This window comes from Corylus avellana, chromosome ca7, assembly GCF_901000735.1.
Source record: "Corylus avellana chromosome ca7, CavTom2PMs-1.0".
In the NCBI taxonomy this organism is placed as follows: domain Eukaryota; kingdom Viridiplantae; phylum Streptophyta; class Magnoliopsida; order Fagales; family Betulaceae; genus Corylus; species Corylus avellana.
This window is the reverse complement of record NC_081547.1, coordinates 1384609-1404179: the sequence shown is the minus strand read 5'-3', so window position 1 is coordinate 1404179 and position 19571 is coordinate 1384609. Positions and strand designations below refer to the sequence as shown.

The 19571-nt window shown below is 37.5% G+C and overlaps 4 protein-coding genes and 1 pseudogene across 4 annotated transcripts; 1 reads left to right on the top strand and 4 right to left on the bottom strand.

Moving 5' to 3' along the window:
- Positions 1-449: 449 nt before the first annotated feature.
- LOC132187006 (pentatricopeptide repeat-containing protein At5g66631) lies at positions 450-2712 on the top strand. Its single transcript, XM_059601158.1, has one exon. It carries the CDS (start codon positions 587-589, stop codon positions 2597-2599), a length of 2013 nt encoding a protein of 670 aa, XP_059457141.1. The 5' UTR covers positions 450-586; the 3' UTR covers positions 2600-2712.
- A 440-nt stretch (positions 2713-3152) lies between these two features.
- LOC132186476 (lysM domain receptor-like kinase 4) lies at positions 3153-5183 on the bottom strand (annotated as a pseudogene).
- Positions 5184-5978: 795 nt separating this feature from the next.
- LOC132187476 (lysM domain receptor-like kinase 4) lies at positions 5979-8263 on the bottom strand. Its single transcript, XM_059601793.1, has one exon. It carries the CDS (start codon positions 7968-7970, stop codon positions 6057-6059), a length of 1914 nt encoding a protein of 637 aa, XP_059457776.1. The 5' UTR covers positions 7971-8263; the 3' UTR covers positions 5979-6056.
- A 1719-nt stretch (positions 8264-9982) lies between these two features.
- Positions 9983-11831, bottom strand: LOC132188277 (cold-regulated 413 plasma membrane protein 2-like). Its single transcript, XM_059602698.1, has 4 exons — positions 11595-11831; positions 10593-10700; positions 10444-10514; positions 9983-10327 (listed from the first exon to the last, which is right to left on the bottom strand). Exons 1-4 carry the CDS (start codon positions 11729-11731, stop codon positions 10101-10103), a joined length of 543 nt encoding a protein of 180 aa, XP_059458681.1. The 5' UTR covers positions 11732-11831; the 3' UTR covers positions 9983-10100.
- A 1484-nt stretch (positions 11832-13315) lies between these two features.
- Positions 13316-14130, bottom strand: LOC132187760 (probable calcium-binding protein CML41). The gene has a single exon (XM_059602182.1). The coding sequence runs from the start codon at positions 14054-14056 to the stop codon at positions 13472-13474; it is 585 nt and encodes a 194-aa protein (XP_059458165.1). The 5' UTR covers positions 14057-14130; the 3' UTR covers positions 13316-13471.
- Positions 14131-19571: the final 5441 nt, after the last annotated feature.

Below are 19571 nucleotides of genomic sequence, written 5' to 3'. Positions count from 1 at the left end.
GCCCCCAACCTAGGCTGCAAACATAGTTTTTAAAATCTAGCCTTTCATGTCGCTCTAAGGCCCATTTGAATTTGTAGTTTCAAAATGTCTAATTTTAAAAATAGTTATTTTAAAATTTGCAATTTGACATTTAAAATTATACGTTTTTAAAAACGCAACTCCTTAAGATTTTGGAAATGGATAGTTTTTTCATCTTTTTACACTGTCATTATTAAAAGTGCACCCCAAATGGCACTTTTTGCAATTTTGGTTAAAAAAAAAATTATATATAAAATCGTAAGGCCCAACGAATTATTCAATCCAGTAGGAGGGCCCGGATATGCTGTTTGCCCATTTGGCCCAAAATCTGTAGGAGAGCAATTGGGCTAATTGTTGCCGGGATGTGGGTAAAGAGCCCAAACATATAGACCGCTCAAACAGCCGCTTAAGGGCTTAAGCTCGCACTTGGTGTATTGGTACGAGCACGACAGTGCGAGTAAGCAGTAACCCTCTTCCCTCGCATGATAGTGGACTGCGGACCAGATGTTTGATGTTTTGTGTCTATGGAGCAAATAACCATCGTTGACAGTTACAACAACTTCAATGCATGCCCGGAACAATCTATTCCTATAGCTGTTATGGTCTTTACCTAGTGCCAATGCATTTCAAGCAACTCTTTCGTGAGGTGAACCTACTCAACAGTGTGACCCAGCAAACTCGCTGCTATGCCCGCGACCCATTTCCCAACAAAGTCTCCCATTACCTCCACCGTGCCAAACTCATCGATTCCATTCGACTTGGCCTCCGCTCCGGTCCTCCCAGCTCGCTCGCGCCTATCCTAAACGGTCGCCTTCTCGACTCTTTCGTTGTGACTCATGCGCTCCGGTCTGCGCCTTCGGCAGACTCTGCCCTGTCCCTGGTTGACACCCTCGAAACAATTCCTCATTTTTCGCATACCCAGAACACGCTCCATGCGCTGGCCACCGTCCTGGCCAAGTCCCGCCGGACCGCGGAACTCAAATCCCTGATCGATGCCATCAATGCTGGCAGGTTTCGTAATGTTCGTGTCAGCTTTATGAACCTCATGCAGTGGCACGCTGCCTGTGGAGACCTTGACTTGGTTCTCCGAGTTTGGGATGAGTATAGGCTGTCAAATCAGCGTGTATGCACCGAGTCTTACAACATTGTCATGCGCCTCTATGCGCAAACGGGTAAGAACGACTCTGAGGCCGTGGGGATTTTCTATAGGATGATTGATGGCGGTGCAATCCCGAACTCCAGAACGTATACGGTGATGATAGAGCACCTTGTGAGTTCGGGAAAGTTGGATTGTGCTATGGAGGTTTTCAATAAATTGCCCTTGATGAGGATTAAACGCACTTTGAAGCAATATTCGGTTTTGGTGGAAGGGTTTATTGGCGTTGAGCGGTTTGGTGAGGTCAAGACTTTGCTCAACGAAATGCGGGTTGATGGAGTATTGCCTGGAACAGCCATGCGTTTGTCATTGCAACGTATTCAGGAGGCTGGATTTGTCCAAGAGACGGATGAATTTCTTGAAGAAATGTTGCCGGATGAGAGAATCAAGAAAATAGGATTTATTGGCGATACTAGTGATGATGATGATGATGATAAGGATGATGATGTTGCTCAAGGTAGTGGAGGTGATGATGTTGATGGGGTTCAGTTAAAACCATGGTTAGACCCAAGAGCTTTGGCAAGTGCCTTGCATCATTGGAGCTCTAACGAGGCATCGGCCCTGGAGGAGGCGAAATTGGTGTGGACAACTCGGTTGGTTTGCAAGATTCTTAGGAATTTCAAGTCTGCAGAAACGGCTTGGGAGTTTTTCTGTTGGGTTTCTTATCAGCCAGGATTTACTCATGATGTTTACACAGTACAAAGGATGATGGCCCTTTTAGCACGCCATGGGCATATTGAATTGGTTGATAAACTCATTTCCAAAATAAGAGGGGAGGGAATGAGATTGCCCTTCAGCACCATCAGGTTAATCATTGATCTCTATGGCATATCAAAGAAAGCCGATGCTGCCCTAAAGGTCTTTCGTGAAGATAGAACTCTCTGCAGTTCCATATCAAAATTGAATTTGGTGCTTTTGTATTCATCTCTATTACGGACATTGACCAAGTGCAGGAGGAATTCTGATGCCATGGATGTGCTTGAAGAGATGATTTTGTGTGGGATTTGCCCTGATATCCAGACATTTTCTGGGTTAATGCATCACTTTGCGTCAAGTGGAGACATCAAAACAGTGCAGAAACTCTTTGCAATGGCTAGGCAAAGTGGTCTGGAGCCAGATGGCTATATGTTTAAAGTACTGATCCAAGCTTATTGCAAATGTGAGAGAGCTGCTCTTGCGTGGAGGGTTTTTGAAGACATGAGGAATTCAAATTTGATCCCTGATGCTGGCACAAAAGAGTTGCTAGTGAAGAGTCTCTGGAAGGAAGGCAAGCGGAGAGAGGCTGCTGCTGTAGAAGAGAATTGTGAGGAAATAAATGATGTTCTTCCGCCAACATTGCGTGGTCACATATGGACAGTGAGTTCTGCAGATCTCACATGCGTTTATAATATTTATTCCAAAAGCTTTGCATCAACAGCTGGCTAGAATTGTGATTAGTTTTGAAAAATAAACAATGATTAGCCTCAAAGCTGTATGCTGAGCAACCTTGTTTTCCTTTCTTATTAATTAATTCAAAATACCAAAGAAAAGCTTGTTTATGCTTGTATTGAAGTATTGCTCATTTCTCTTATTTTAATTAGTGCCCCTTTTATATTTTCTGACTTGAACCTATCTTATGGACGGGCACCATATTGCTCATTTCTCTTAAATTCCTCAATGGCTTCTCCAGAACTATTGGTAGATGGTAGGCAGTAGCTCATTGTTCTTTGAGAGACTGTAATTCATGAGAAGTACCATACAAACTACACAGGCTACACCCTACACTAAGATGAGAAATGTGTACTGTATAAGATTCAAAAATGTTAAAGTCTCGAAACTAAAGCAAAACATTGTGATATAAGCACAATTCATATATCAAAGAAATCCTCACATGACATAGGGCAAGAATAATCATACATACATTATATCAAAGAAAACATACATTAAGTGGTTAAATGGTCCTGTTCTAAAATGAAATAGAGCTTCCACTGGAACTTTGTTACTGTGATATGTTCTTTGACAATTCCCAGGTCAGTGAAGTGTTAAAGGTTCTTACGAGAGACTGCACAATCTCATCCATGGCAGGTCGACCAGCTGGATCTTTCTTTACGCAACTATCAATCAGTCTGACCAAGAAAACAGCAAGTTCTGAAGGATAATTCCCTTGGAGGGAAGGATCCATGAAGTGCCCCAAACTCTCTTGTCCATCCTCCTCAAGAAGCATAGCTTTTAAGACATCTAATAATTGCATATTTTCCTCTTCATACAAAGCAGCAACCTCTTTCCCAGTCATTGTCTCTAGCAGGAGAACCCCAAATGCGTAGACATCAAGCTTTGTGGAGACAAAACCATTTTCCAAATACTCAGGGGCCATCTAACCTCTAGTTCCAATGATGTGCTTTGTCAAGGCAAATTGACCTTCCTGCCCTTCTGCTAACCTTCCCAGACCAAAATTTGCAATCTTAGCCCTGAAATCGCTGTCCAAAAGAATGTTGCCGCTCTTTATATCCGTGTGGACATGGGGAGGAGCAGTGAAGCCGTGGAGATAGTTAAGCCCAGTGGCCACATCCAATAGAATCTGTATTCTCTGTGTCCAGCTCAAAAGCTTTCCATCACCATTGCTGTTATAGATCCAATCATTCAAGGGTCCATTGGCAGCATATTCATAAACAAGATACCAATGACCATCATTGAAACAGACGCCAGAGAGACATATAATATTAGAATGGTTGATTGTGTTCAATAAATTTATCTCTTTCGGCACATCTCCTTCCATCTTCTTAATGGCCGCCAAATTCCCATTGATCTTGCCACGATAAACAGATCCTTTAATCCAACAACTGGGGCTGAAATCATCTGTTGCATGTTGGAGCTCATTAAAATTATACGCTTTAACGGACTGAGCAATACTAGATATGCTCTCTAAGAAGTCCTCAGCTTCTTCCTCAACCTTCTTGTGTAGTGGTTTCTCACGTGCCTCCACATGATCTGAGACAATAATAGAACTAGATTTCTTCTTACTTCTACAGAAGAATGCAAGGAATATTATAGCTCCAAAGACTGATAAAAAAGCAATTCCTCCAAGTGCCCCAACAAGGACATAAACCCAGGTTTTACTTGAGCTTTTCTCAGAGGAAGAAGTTGGAGATGGTGGTGGTGCTATGGTTTGAGAACTTGATGGCGGGTCTTGCAGTGGAACTAGAAGCGTGGTAAAGGGATAAATAACGGAGTTTTGTTCAGAAAGCCCATTAGCCTTCAAAGTCCTCTCAGTATTTACATTAAACCTATCACTAATGCTTGCAACATAATCACCGGTAATGACCAAGTGACTCAATAAATACTTGACATCAACATCAGTTTGGTTCTTTGTAGGACATGCACATCTAAGAGGAATATTGATTCTTGTACCAGAGTATAAATTCCTAGTGAGAATATTGTTTTGATTCTTGAGAGCTTGACAGGTTGAAAGGCCATGGAAGTTGTTAATAGCAATCAAAAAGTATCTCCATGCTGGACAACATAAGTTGTGTTTGCTTGATAAAACTCCCCTGAACAGGAGCAGTTGATTGGAACAAGCACCAACTTGTTGGTTTGAAATGTTGCAGTCTCGGAAACTGAATTAATTTGCGAGAGCTGGGATGGGTCAGTGGCCAAGAGAGATGAGATGGCAGAAATGAGCAATATGGTGCCCATTACAGAAGTAGCCAAGAGAAGAAGTTGAATTATCTGTGTTGCCACAACCTGTTGTGGCCTTTCCCACATATGGTTGCTGAGCCAGAATCAAGGACCAGCTTGAGAATAACAAGATTATGAAAATGGAAGTGACAGAGAGGAAAGTCATTTTGGGTTGAAGTGGAAAGATTTGAAGGAGGCTATGGCAAACAGTAGGTTGATCAGTGGGGTATAATTTCAACTTTGGTGCGGCTGTAGTTGTCCATTTGTGAAGAAAGTTCTAAGAAGCAGTGCATGTTGAATTTGTGTTTATGATATCAGGGACTCTATCTCTCTCTCTCTCTCCATTATTGAATTATGCATTATTAGGCCTTACATCTATGTTAAATACATTTTTGCGCACATATACTTCCTTCTCAAGTAAAGCACTCTTGACCAACTTTCAGTAATTGAAAAGACCATTAGAATTAAGAAAATAGATGAATCTTCAATTCCCACTAGTTTATGTAATCTTCAATGAGTTTGATCCAGGCTGTCCTAGTCCTATCCTGCCCTGAATGGGACAGGAGTGATATGTGCATTAATCAATTAGAGCCAGGCTTTCTAAGTCCATATTAAGATCCATAAATATATTTTCTGACATAGAAATGATATCCTATTGATACACAAATTGTCATACATATGTATTTTCAGCAATTGATGTAGCATATCTTAAATATAATTCTGGTAAAACACACATGATCTTCACATATATAGGACTTCTACCATTCTTGACCTTGGTTTACTTGCTCTACACATCGTGAATGATTTGCCCAAAGTTCAGTTCCTACAAGGCGAGTTTAGTTCATTTCAGCTGTTCTATCTTGGTTGCTTGCCCCTTTTATATTTTCATTAAAGGTGACAAACGGGCTGGTTTCTGCTTTGAATAAATCCAATCGGCAGGCACCATATTGCTAATTTCTCTAAGTTCCTTAATGGCTTCTCTCTAGAATGGTAGACTAGTTTTCACTATAATTCATGAAAAGTATCCACCAATCAACCTAGGCTACACTGAAGATTGAAAAATGCCATCTTTAAGAAGAAACTAATGCAATAACGTGAAATAGGGGAAGAATAATCGGTAAAACATACATTAACTATTTAAATGATCCTGTTTCATTTATTATGACATAGAGTTTCCACTGAAACTTTGTTACATATCATGTCAAAAAAAAAAAAAAAAGAAACTTTGTTACATAGATATATTCTTTGAAGATTCCCAGGTCAGTGAGGTGTTCAAGATTCTCGAGAGAGACTGCGTAATCTCATCCATATCAGGTCGACCAGTTGGATTTTTGGTCAAGCAACTATCAATCAGCCTGACCATAAAAAGAGCAAGTTCCAAAGGATAATTCCGTTGCAGGGAAGGATCTATGAAATGCCTCAAACTCTCCTGTCCATCATCCTCACCAAGCACAGCATTTAGGGCATCTGATAACTGCATATTTTCCTCTTCATACAAAGCAACCTCTTTCCCAGTCACTGTCTCCAGCATGAGGACTCCAAATGCGTAGACATCAAGCTTTGTGGAGACAAAACCATTTTCCAAATACTCAGGAGCCATGTAACCTCTAGTTCCAATGATGTGCTTCGTCAAGGCAAATTCACCTTCCTGCCCTTCTGCTGATCTTGCCAGACCAAAATTTGCAATCTTGGCCCTGAAATCACTTTCCAGAAGAATGTTGCTGCTCTTTATATCCTTGTGGACGTGAGGAGGAGCAGTGAAGCCATGGAGATAGTTGAGCCCGGCGGCCACATCCAATAGAATCTGTACTCTCTGTGTCCAGCTCAAAAGTCTTCCATCGCTATTGCTGTTAAAGATCCAATCACTCAAGGGTCCATTGGCAGCATATTCGTAAACAAGATACCAATGACCATCATTGAAGCAGACGCCAGAGAGGCATATGATATTAGAATGGTTGATCGTGTTCAACAAATTGATCTCTTTCGACACATCGCCATTCATTTTCTTAATGGCCGCCAAATCCCCATTGATTGTGCCACGATAAACAGATCCTTTAATCAAACTACTGGGGTTGAAACCATCTGTTGCATGTTGGAGTTCCCTAAAACTATACACTTTAAGGGACAGACAAATGCTAGATATGCTCTGTAAGAAGTCCTTCGCTTCTTCCTCAACCTTTTTGTCTGGTGGTTTCTCACGTGGCTCAAAGTGATCAGAGACGGTACTGGAATCAGATTTCTTCTTACTTCTACGGAAGAATGCGTAGAATAAAATGGCTCCAGAGGCCAATACAAGAGCAATTCCTCCAAGAACCCCAACAAGGACATAAACCCATGTTTTACTTGAGCTTTTATCAGAGGAAGAAGTAGGAGGAGGTGGCGGCGGCGATGCTGGTGGTGGCGGGGGTGGAGCTATGGTTTGAGAACTTGATGGCGGGACTTGAAGTGGAACTAGAAGCGTGGTGAAGAAATTAATAATAGTTTCTTGAGAAAGCTGATTAGCCTCCAAAGTCTTCTCAGTACTTGCACCAAATCTGTCACTAATGCTTGAAACAGATTCACCTTCACTGACAATGTAACTCAATAAATAATTGACATCCAAATCAGTTTGGTTCTTTGTAGGACAAGCACATCTAAGAGGAACAGTGATTCCAACACCAGCAGCTAAACTGGTAGCGGGGTATATATTTTGTTTCTGGAGAGCTTGACAGGTTGAAAGGGCTTGAAAGGTGTCATTAGCAATCTTAAAATAAGTGTCATCAGTCTGGACAACGTAAGTTGTGTTTGTTTGATAGTACTCACCTGAACGGGAGCAGTTGACTGGAACAAGCACCAACCTGTTGGTTTCAAATGTTGCAGTGTCGTTAACTGAATTAATTTGAGAGAGCTGGTACGCGTCGGAGGCCAAGAAAGCAGAGATGGCAGGAACAGTGTTGTAGGGGGGTTGAGATCTGAAGGTGAGGTAGGCTTGGCAACTTTGGTTCAGACCATTATAGAAGTAGCCAAGAGAAGAAGTTGAATTATCCATGTAATTTCCACAATCTGTTGTGGTCTTTCCCACGTAAGGTTGCTGCGCCATAGTCCAAGAACAGCTTGAGAATAACAAGATCATGAAAACCCATGTGACACAGAGGAAACCCATTTTGGGTTGAAGTGGAAAGATCAAGATCTGAAGGAAGTTGAATGATCAATCGACTTGGTTGGGCATGTTGTAGTTGGATTTTGTTTATGGGGAAAGTTCTAAGAAGCAGGGCACGTTGAATTTTTCTTCATGATATCTTCTTAATTGGGACAGCGTGGAAACTGTTGCCTGGTAGGCATTTTCATTCCCCAAAACACAACCTGTCTAAAATTTCAAACTTTTCAGCTAATACTTTGAATATTAGCTTCAAATCCATGGAGCATCATGAGAATCAAAAGCAATATCGCAATCATAGCTTTGATGCTGGTCAAAGTAAACGCTCGAATCTGGCAGATCGGTCAGGTAACAATGATATTCATATTGAACGTCCCTGTACACAAATAAAATTATTTATTAAAAAAATGCTATTTTTTACATTTATTTATTTTATATTTATTAAAGTAGCATTACTGATATTTATTTAAATGAATAATACTAAAAATCACATTTTTATCTCATAATCTTTTTAACAAAGATTGACCAATGATTAATTGAAGGTGACACATTTGAAGGAAATTTCCAACCATGTAGATATAATTTTAATTTCAATATAAATACTATAAAAATAAAAAAAATAAAATAAAATAGATACACACGCATCAGGAACTAATTGTTAATTGCAAGAAAAGGACATGGAGGTCTTTTTTAAAAAGACATTTGAACTAATTGGTCCTTACAAACACAAAAAGTCATTAGTTTAGAGATGAGAACGAATAATACGTTGTATTTAGATACAAACAAATACTAGAAACAATGTTAGACACGCCTCATGAACTAATTCTTAATTAACTGCAATACCGAACGATGAGGTAATCAAATTTGTCATGGTGTTTGAAGTTTCTATCTAGATTCCGCAGGTCATCACTAGAGGTTGCGTGAAAACGTGTTTGGTCTTCCTTCAATTTGAAAACGTCCAAAGGGAAAAGTTTGCATGTCTTTTTTTTTTTTTCCTGAGCTGGAAAAGTTTGTATTTCACGGGTGGGAACAAGCATATCCAACAAAACACACAAACTTATTAATATCATTACAACCCATCACTATAAGAAATTAATAGTATTCATGATTAAAAGTTTGTATATCTAATGGTGTATATGAAATGAATGTTGGCACACCTTTTTTTAAAAAAAATCATTAACTTTCAATCTTAACCATGAAATGAAGCCCTGTTCTAAAAAATATGGGCGGTGTATTTACTTCTCCTATTGCCACGACCATCAATATCAACTACTACCAAGTTAGACTTGAGGCCATTATGCAAAGCCTTTATGGCGCAGACTCTAGCCTCAGCAGCCATATATCTGCAGACTGCAGAAGGATAATACACCACCAATCAATGGAATCAAGAGATGTCAATAGCAGGGCTCCACATCAAGCAAGCATGTGGTAGAACCACTTGGTGATCAAGCAAATCTGACTCCCCAGAACTACTTGTCCATTCAATTGGCCTAGAGAGAGATTTTATAAGCCAAATATATGCCAGCTAAGCAGAAAATATCAGGGCAAATTCATTGGGGGATTTAGGCCCCAGATATCTTCAATAAGGATCTCCAATAGTGCAGTAATGGCCAGGCAATTGCGCATGAACACATTTTAGTCTTTGGAGGGTAGAACATAAGGCTAAGACAGAGTCTTTGACATGTTCCTCGCTGTTTGATTTCTTTATGTCTTGTTTTGTTGTACACGATTTGGTGCATCTACATTAAAGTTCTACCAAGAAAAAGAAAACAAAGGAGACCCTCCAAGTGCGGGGCCAGGTTTGCCTACATAGAATCCCCAAGGATCCATGATATTATTGGCTAACCCCCAACAGTGGCGACCTCCCATTGCTGAGAAAAGTTATCCTTCTTGGCATCCTTGCGAACACTAGCACAAATTTTTTGAGATAAAAAGCAGACTTGAATTCATCATTTTCGAAACTCATTATTTTCATAAGTAACACCAGAACAGGGGAAAAAGAAAAGAAAACACACCAGTAATTGAAGTTTGTATGCACTAATCAAGAAAATTCATTTATAATTGTAGAGCCCCTAGAAAGCTCATAAAAAGATCTACAAGTTTGGAAGTAACACCCCTCCCAACAGAACAATTTGACTACCAGGTTTCCAAGCACAGATACCGTATTGTAAAGTAGAACAGCAAAGCTATGCCAAGACAATAACAAAAGCAGTGGCAGTCACATAGGCCATTACCAAGTCCTCTCACCTTTGTTATTACAAGTAAAACTCCAATTAGGAGGCAAAGAATACCACTGCAGATGCTACCCCGTAGTTCATCAGCCAACCAATCAGGAGCAACCACAAATAGGAGAAAACGAGAAGCTGAAAAGATAGATAATACATAATCAGAGCAGAACTTCATAAACTGTAATGCAATTACACCATGTCATAATGAAAAAAAAAAAAATCATTTGTTATGGTCAATAACCAATTCAAACCTGGAAAGGTTTCAGGCCAGAAGAGGTTTGCTACGACAGCAAGAAAGGCAATCCAACAACCAAATTGTCCTCTGCATACTTAGATTAATAAGTAGTAGTAGCAGAACATAGATCTAACATAAATACAATAATAGAAAATTGCTGGGCACCTTAGAATTTTGAACAGCGCAGTTGGGAAACTTGTAAAGAGATATAATACTAGAAGGGTAGTTTGAAAAGATGATCTCCGGCCTATTCGGTTCAAGAACAACAAAATCCTGTCGAAGAAAAATACAATACAAGACTTATAATGAGAGAAATGCAATAACAACAATAAGAACACAAATTTTTGAATGTCATAGACCAACTTAAGTGTAATGTGACACCTTAAAAAATTAGTCTCACATTAAAAAGATAAATTACCCACAGTGAGTGGGTGGATTATAAAGATACTCATCAGTGCTAAGTTACACATCGACTCCTTACTAGATGAAATTAAACTTTATTAGTAATTCTAGGGAGCTCCCAAAAACAATAGAAGTCGCAATAATAATAAAACTTAGATCCCCACGACCAAACTCAACAAAGTATATCTTACAAGCCTCAATGCATTAATGGTCTCTTTACCTAATAACTATTAAGTTCATTTCATATACCCCATGATGAGAATATTAGCAACCAAGTGAAAAGATGTATATAAGGAGCTACCTAATGCAAGAAAATGCACCAGAGTATGGAGATGGCCCATGTCATTGTATAAGTGCTACAACATACCTCCGTGGCTAAAAATAATTATAACAAACACAACGATGATGGTGATGATGATTGCATTGGAAAAAAAACAACACTCGTCCTGGTTTCAAAGAATGACAACAACAAAAAAAAGGCTAAAATAAATTTCTTGTTCCTCGAAGTTTAAATTTGTTGCCAAGTTGACACCAACACCAAATTAGAGGGACACAAATATATTATAACAAAAAAGAAAAGTAGGGAAGAAGAAACAAAGAAAAAGAACCATGTCAACTTTGGAAATTCCATTACTTAGCTAGGTTATATATTGAAGGTTTCCCCAGATTTTCTAAACCACTGCTATATAATAAAATCTTTCTAAACAAGAAAAACCCATTAAATTTACTTAAACAGAAATCGCTTATAAGCAAGATGAGACTCACAAGGCAGAGAGGGTTCCACCCCACTGAAAGCTGCCTCGAACCTTGATTGATAGTTCTGGAGAAGTGGATGATGCACCAACTGCCGCATCCCCAACACATGCAACCACTTCAGCAAATCGCATTCCCAAATTTTTCATCTTTGTTCTGCCAATTTTTCACACTTGCCCACTGAATTTTCTGTGACCAACGGAGACCGGGTTTGACCTGTGCTCTCTCTTTTGCTTTTGTTGTCTACTCATTTTCTTTTTCTCTGCCCCCACCACTTGGAATGATGGGGGTCCGAGATCCAGTGAGGTCGGGAAATTCGACAATCCCGTGTGCTTTAACTGACGATGAATGCACGTGGCACAGAGAAGATCCAACGGTATATATATACCTTCAATTGCTTAACTTTCAATGGTATATGCAAATCAAGCATATATTGATTAAAAAAGATCTGGAATCCGTCGGGGAAAAAAATTAAATTTTGTCTGAATAACTTTAGTGTTAAAATATGACTAATTATTGATAATAAGAATTCCAAAATATGCCTTTGTATATGTACAATTCATAATCTTAAGATTATTAGAAAATATTAAAGAATTTTAATTTTTATATTGATATTACAAATAATATTCATAATCCTCTTTTTTTTTCTTTTTTTTTTGGACATGTCCGCACAAGAGGGAGGAGAGGGATTCGAACTAGTAACCTTCGCTTCATTAAGCGTGGTTCCAGTCGATTGAGTTACCTCTTGGAGACAATATTCATAATCCTTAATAATTAAATATATGCCATGATTGTTTGAACAGTAAGTAAGGCCATTTGATCAGAGCCGTACGTTAGTGTTACATCAGTTTACAAGCTGCCATAAGCCACTAATACATTTTAGTTAATTCTATGCGTTTGTGCTTTGTTAAAAGAAAAGAAAAATATGTAAAAGAGTATTGAGAGCAAAAAGAAAGAAAAAAAGAATATTATTTGAGGTAATTCAAATTTAGAGGTATACACTTCTATACTATAAGTATATATAATAAGGTCATGTCAATATATATATATAAATTATATATATAATTTTTTTGTAAACTGTGATATATAAAATAATATTCCTTGTAATATTCGTAGATGCTTAAACTCCATCAGAAACCAGGGAATCATTTATTTATTATGCATGTATATATATCTCATCATTTTGTAAAAGTGATTTTGGTGTTGTCATGATATATAATAATATATTTATTACAAGGTAGAGATATATATAGAAAATATAAAGGTATATAAATATCATGACAACACCAAAATCACTTTTACATGCAAGATGATGATATTATATATGTAATATTTTTGTAAACTGTGATTTTGTAAAAGTGATTTTGGTGTTGTCATGATATATAATAATATATATATTACAAGGTAGAGATATATATAGAAAATATAAAGGTATATAAATATCATGACAACACCAAAATCACTTTTACATGCAAGATGATGATATTATATATGTAATTTGTTTGTAAACTGTGATTTTTTGTAAAAGTGATTTTGGTGTTGTCATGATATATAATAATATATATATTACAAGGTAGAGATATATATAGAAAATATAAAGGTATATAAATATCATGACAACACCAAAATCACTTTTACATGCAAGATGATGATATTATATATGTAATTTTTTTGTAAACTGTGATATATAAAATAATATTCCTTGTAATATTCGTAGATGCGCTTAAACTCGATCCATCAGAAACCATGGAATCATTTATTTATATGCATGCATAATTTATTTTTTATTACTCTTTTTTAAAAATCCACGATGGAGCAGTAGTGCTGGTGCATATTTATACATGTTGAAGATTTGATCATTTACAAATTAAGACGTTGAACAAAATTAATTAAGCCATCATTTGGTGAAACTCGTTAAAATCAAGCACTCCGTTGCCATCGATGTCGTATACTTGAATCATGGCCTTGCACTCATCGAATGATTTAGTGTCTCCGAGGCGTTGCAGCATCCTCTGCAACCCTCTGGGGGTGATGCAACCTGACCCTTTCTCCCACTCAAACATCTCAAACGCCTTCTTCAGGTCCTCATCGTCGCCGCCCCTCTTCATCAGCCTCAAAAAGTCTTGGAAGTCCAACAGTTTGTCGCCGTCGGAGTCAAGATCATCGATCACCGCCTGAGCCTCTTCGTGTGACATGTACTCTCCGATGGACCCGAAGTATGCTCTGAGCTCCAGCGCCGAGATTTTCCCGTCCTTATCATCATCAAAATAACGGAAAACTTCCTTCAGCTCGTCTTCCCTAGTGCTGCACTTGGGTGTTAGCGCACGTGGCGGCACAGGAGATCTTGGGGATCCAGGAGAGCCCATTGAAGTAGTACTGGAGCCAGACTTTGATCCCCGGCGATGGAGGCTTACCCTAAGGCTCTTGTTGGAGAACCATTTTGAAGGCTTGGGAACCACATCGGACGTCGCCATTGGACTTGACCTAATAAATATTGATCATCAACTCCTTCAAGAAACAGAGAAGAAGCAACCGGTTTATATAGAAGAGAATTGCAACTTTAAAAAAGGATTGTTATGGGGATAAAGCCTGAGGCAGGAACTTGCAAAGAAATTGCAGGGTTGATCGATCATCAAGAATGCTTACGTACGAAAACTTTCTGGTGGGAAAGGAAGGTGCATGGCAATTTCCTAAAGGGTCCCGAGAATTGATTGAGCATTAGTGTCTTTTAGCATCATTCATGGCGTACGTACGACGCTCTTTAGAGGGTGTGAAAAGCACGAGTGGAAGTTGCTTCGACAACATGATTTGAAGCATGGTATCTGTGACTACTGTTGATCCAACGCCTTCAAGTTAAGGCATGTATCTACCCAAAAGAATAAATTAAAGAAATAATTAAGGCGGGGAAGTTACCAGTAAAGGTTGATACAGCATCCAAATTGCCTATAAACTTCTGGCCCAACGGATATTGGTGCGTTACCTCTCCTTTTCCTTGTTAAGGGGGAAGAACCATTTTAGTAATGGTATTAGGGAAGAAATTTGTAGACCTAACTGATCATCTCATAAAATCGGTTCAATAAGAAATAGTTATTCACTCCTTATAAACATATTAAAGGTCTTGTCCACGGGCAATGTGAGATTTTTTTTCAACACCCTCCCTTATGCGCAGGCCGGTATTTTTTCTGGTCCTTGTCACGAGATAAGTAGTGTTGGCTCAATTCGTTCTATGGTAGGCTTTGATACCATGAAAAAATTCGTGGGCTTAACTCATCTCATAAAACCGGTTCAATAAGAGAAAGTTGCACACTCCTTATAAACATGCCTAAGGTCTTGTCTACAGGAAATGTGAAATTATTAGTAGATTGTTATATAACTTTCATATAATTGAAATAGTGTGATAATGGAAATCAGTTTTTGAATCGGCAAAGACTTGTAAAAAGAAAAATTAAGGGTTGATTTTCATTGACACGTCATCATAGTCGTATAGAGGTCTATATATATATATATCATTTATCTTTCTTTCTTTTTCTGCATAGTTAAGCTTTTGGGCTAAAAGTGATGTCCTAATTTGTATATTAACTTACTCTTGTTTGACTGATCTCTTGGTGTTTCTCTCCCCAATATTATATAATGGGTTTAGCCTTAAATCACAATATGCATTTTTTTAGTCTCTTAATTAAAAAAATTTTGTCACTACCTTACCAATTCATGACTTTTATTAGTCTGAATTAAGATAACGATCAACATTAAACTGAAATTTCGCATAGTTTTCATATTAAAATAAAGATCATAATATGGTTTAATTTCCAAGAGAATGACATAGAGAACACTAGTATAAATTAAGTACCGACCATCACTACCTGTACATGAAAAGTAAAAATTCTTCCTTGAAATATGATTGGCTAAAGAGAAGAAGAAATTTGAATCGTGCTGAAGTTAAAAAAAATAATTTACTGGATGAAAAAGATGCATATATGGTGCGTAATTTTCCTTGCTTTCATTTCTTGGCAATTGTACTGTCCTGGAAATGTTGCCTTTCGTAATGAGAAAGGCTACATAGAGGGGAAGACCCGAAATGCTGACTGTGATCTTCAATATACTTTAATTAATCGGTATATATCTGTTGATGCAATTTTTTGTCCATATTACTGTTTGCCAGCGATATTTCTTTATGGTTGCACTATCCGTGGATTTTCTGCACATCTATGGTGTTCCTGCAAAATAAGAATGCGGTCAGAGGGTCTTCAGTTGGGGCTGAAGACTCTCTGATGCTTAAATTAGCATCTTGTGTATGGATAAAAATATATAATGATAATATGCCTCTAATATCAAATAATTTGTGTGTGTAAAGTGAAATATATGAAAAGGAGTGAGAGAGGTTATAGAGAAATAAGAGTCTTCTCGAGAGGGAGATGTGAGAGAGAGTCCAGGAGAAAGGGAGACCTTTCTTCTTTTATAAGCCAATGGTGACACGTGTCACCATATGAATGGGTAATGGCAAAATGGTCAATAACTATAAATGGGGTGGGCATATTTTATCCCTAACAATATCCATGGGGCATAAGCTTGGGAGGGATCAATAAGTTATGTTGATGTTCAAACCTACAATATAGGACGGATTGGAATCTTCTGTTATTAGGCGGTCCAGCTTAAAAGAGGAAAATTGCAAGGCTCACTTGACCCGAGCAGATGGGCTCAGAGCAGCCTAATAACAGGGAGTGCATCTTGATCCCAACATAGGCCCAAGCTATCTATCGAGTAGTCCAAACTAGGTCAATCCAGAAAATGGTCGAGGTGAAGTTTAGAGCAGTCGAGAGTATTCCATTGGAATGATAATGGATTTTGATTTTTGTCATAATAGTTTCTTACAATCCATTCAACGTGGTTTGAACTAAAGGTCATTTAGAATGGGATTTGAGTGGGGAGCACTTTCGATTCAGATTTCAGAACGCGTGGCCTCCATTTACCCTTGTCAGTTGTCACCCCAATCCAGCTAAATTAGACAAAGATAAAAAGGAGGATGTATGGGTTGCCTTTTCTAGGCCTGGAAATCTTCGGCCCATTGGCCAACCCAAAACATTTAACCTGCTATCAAAAAATGAGAAAAGGAACCCAACACCCAATTTCCTTTTCTACTTTTTCCTAATGAGTAATAATACCTGGTCATTGATCAAACTTCATATATATTCACTGCGACAATATATAACAAGTAGTATATATCAACTTGGTCGTCATCACTAAAAACATTTCTCCTGAGTAGTACTCCTTTCAATTAAATTGCGTGATTGACTCGCTTATATATGTTCATGGAACTATGAAGAAGATAGATATCAAAGGTGTCTGGCTTTGTTGGGATTTTTTTTTTTTTTTGAGAAATTCTTTTAGTGAGACAAAGACAACAATATATTAAGAACCCACTCAACCTAAACCTTAATTAATTAAGCTGATGTGCTCACATTTGTAACATCTTCTCAATGCGAGACGCTATTCAAAGTCATTGATATAGTACTGGTTTTGTCAACTATAAAGGCAGAGTACATGAAAGAAACTGTTTGGTGAAAAGATAGTAAGAGGCGTTGCATTTGGCTAAAAAGCCCTATATTTCATGCAAGGACTAAAAACATTGATGTTCAATATCACTTTAATTGTTTACGAGATAGGGTAAGATGATCAGTTGATGGTATTGGATAAGATCCACACCAATAAGGATATATATTGTTACACATATTTTGACAAAACTAGTAGTAAGAGATAAATTTGTGTGAGCTACAACTTCTCGCGAGCTTGTTGTCCGTCAATAAAAAGTGACCGAAACAATAAATATATACACTTTGTGGTAATTTTGAAACAAGTCTTTCAAGTGGGAGAATTAATGTTGGAATCCTGTTAATTAGTCTTAAGATTAGAAATCCTAATACGTACGTACCTTTTTGATAATATTATGTACCTCTTAGGTTTAACCGTTTAAGTGATCATAATATTTCTCTGTTGTGAATCCTAATTTTCGAATTATGTATATATTTCATAAAGAGGAAAAGAGAGAATTGCTCAATATTGTAATTTTTCTTGACGTTATAAGTGACTTCTTCATCTTCTTCTTCTTCTTCTTCTTTATATATTAATATTTTTCTTACGAGCTGCATGCGAATTTTCACAGAAATAGAAAGATACCAATTATTCAGAAAGTCTCACAATTTCAGCACGGCAGCTTGATTTAGCCGCACATGCACGACGTTGTTCAACGTCAAAAATACTTTTATATGATTCTCTTTCACAAGTCACGTACATCATATATATATATATATATATTACATATAACATATATTAACTTTCTCTTATCTTCAAGACTCTTTGTCATTGTTGCAGTATATATAAACATCGCCTTCAAACAACAAAAGCTACGAGCTGCCGCGTGGCCGTACGTACAAGGGAAAGACTGTTGGAGCCACGCAAAACAAAGGTATCTATCTCAGAAGTACTCTAGAAGGCTGCTGCGTTAATTCATAATAAATTAATGCATATATATAATACAACTGTACAAGGAGGATGGATAAACATGAAACCGCATAGGCCACGTCGATCCCCATAAAACATCTAGATCTCGACATAGGTGTCACCCATCATTATTCTCCAAGGTGCAGCGAACTGTCGCCGTTTTTTGTCCTTTTCCTTCTAGTTAAGGATTAGGTTCCCTCTTTTCCTCTCGTTTATCTTGAGCGCCAGCTATGACCAGACAGCAGCCTCTCGCTACGCGTACGTTGGCTGGTCAGACTGTGGGGATAGCAATAAATTTATTACATACACAAGTATCACCCACTTCATTCATCGATCAGGGCTTATAATTAATTAACAACAATTTTTGAGATCTATTACCAATTAATTTAGATGGCCTTTCTCAAAAAATTAAGCTCTGAGAAGCATGGCGTTGATTTTTGCTTGGTTGGACCAAGAAGCATGAACCTGGGTCGTTCTGGAGTCTAGGTTCAACTGGGTCACATGGAACAGTACAAAGAAAGAACACAAGTACCATTGAACTTGGCCCGATTAATGGCCTTGGTTCACGTACAACGCCAATCTAGTCATGTTTTACATTATTATTATTAGATTTAGAATCTGCCTTTCTGATGGAGATCAAAAGAAGCAAAAAAAAAAAAAAGAAGCACATGTTCGATCATTATGCGACGAGCTATACCTATATCTAACATATATGTGTTATAATTCAAAATTGAAAAAAGTTGAAGCGGGTAAGAAAAGTTATGATAAAACATAGAGACGAAGTAAGCAAGGGGTATATATATATATACAGGTTAATTAAGTCAGCATTACCATCATATATATATATATAGAAAAGTTATGATAAAACATAGAGACGAAGTAAGCAAGGGGTATATATATATATACAGGTTAATTAAGTCAGCATTACCATCATATATATATATATATATATATGATGGTAATGCTGACTTAATTAACCTGTATATTTATCTGTAACCTTCTTCAAGATATGGTGGGTGGTGTTTTAATGAATGATTGATATTGGTGACTATTACACAATGAGCTTGACATGAAGGGACATCAAATTAAATCGAGATTTAGGGGCACGTGGTTGTTTCCATCGAATTGTTTGAAATGAACGGATGAATACAAAACTTGATCTCTAAGAATTGATGGCAATTTTAATGCTTTCATATCATGTAAAAATAAATTTTTTCCAATATTATATAACTTTTTTATAAATTAAATTGGAAAAAAAAATATTCCAAATTAGTAATCTATTAAATTGGCATTTATCTTTAGAACACATGACATTTTTTTTTTTTTTTTTTTTTTGAAAACTTTATTCTTACGCATGGCTGTATATAACCTACTCATTAAAGTTTTCACATAAGAAATGCAATTGAATAAATACTCCTATTCCATAAATGGGATACGATTATTATAATAATATAAATTAATTTGTAATAAATAGAGACTTGTTTATCCTAGATT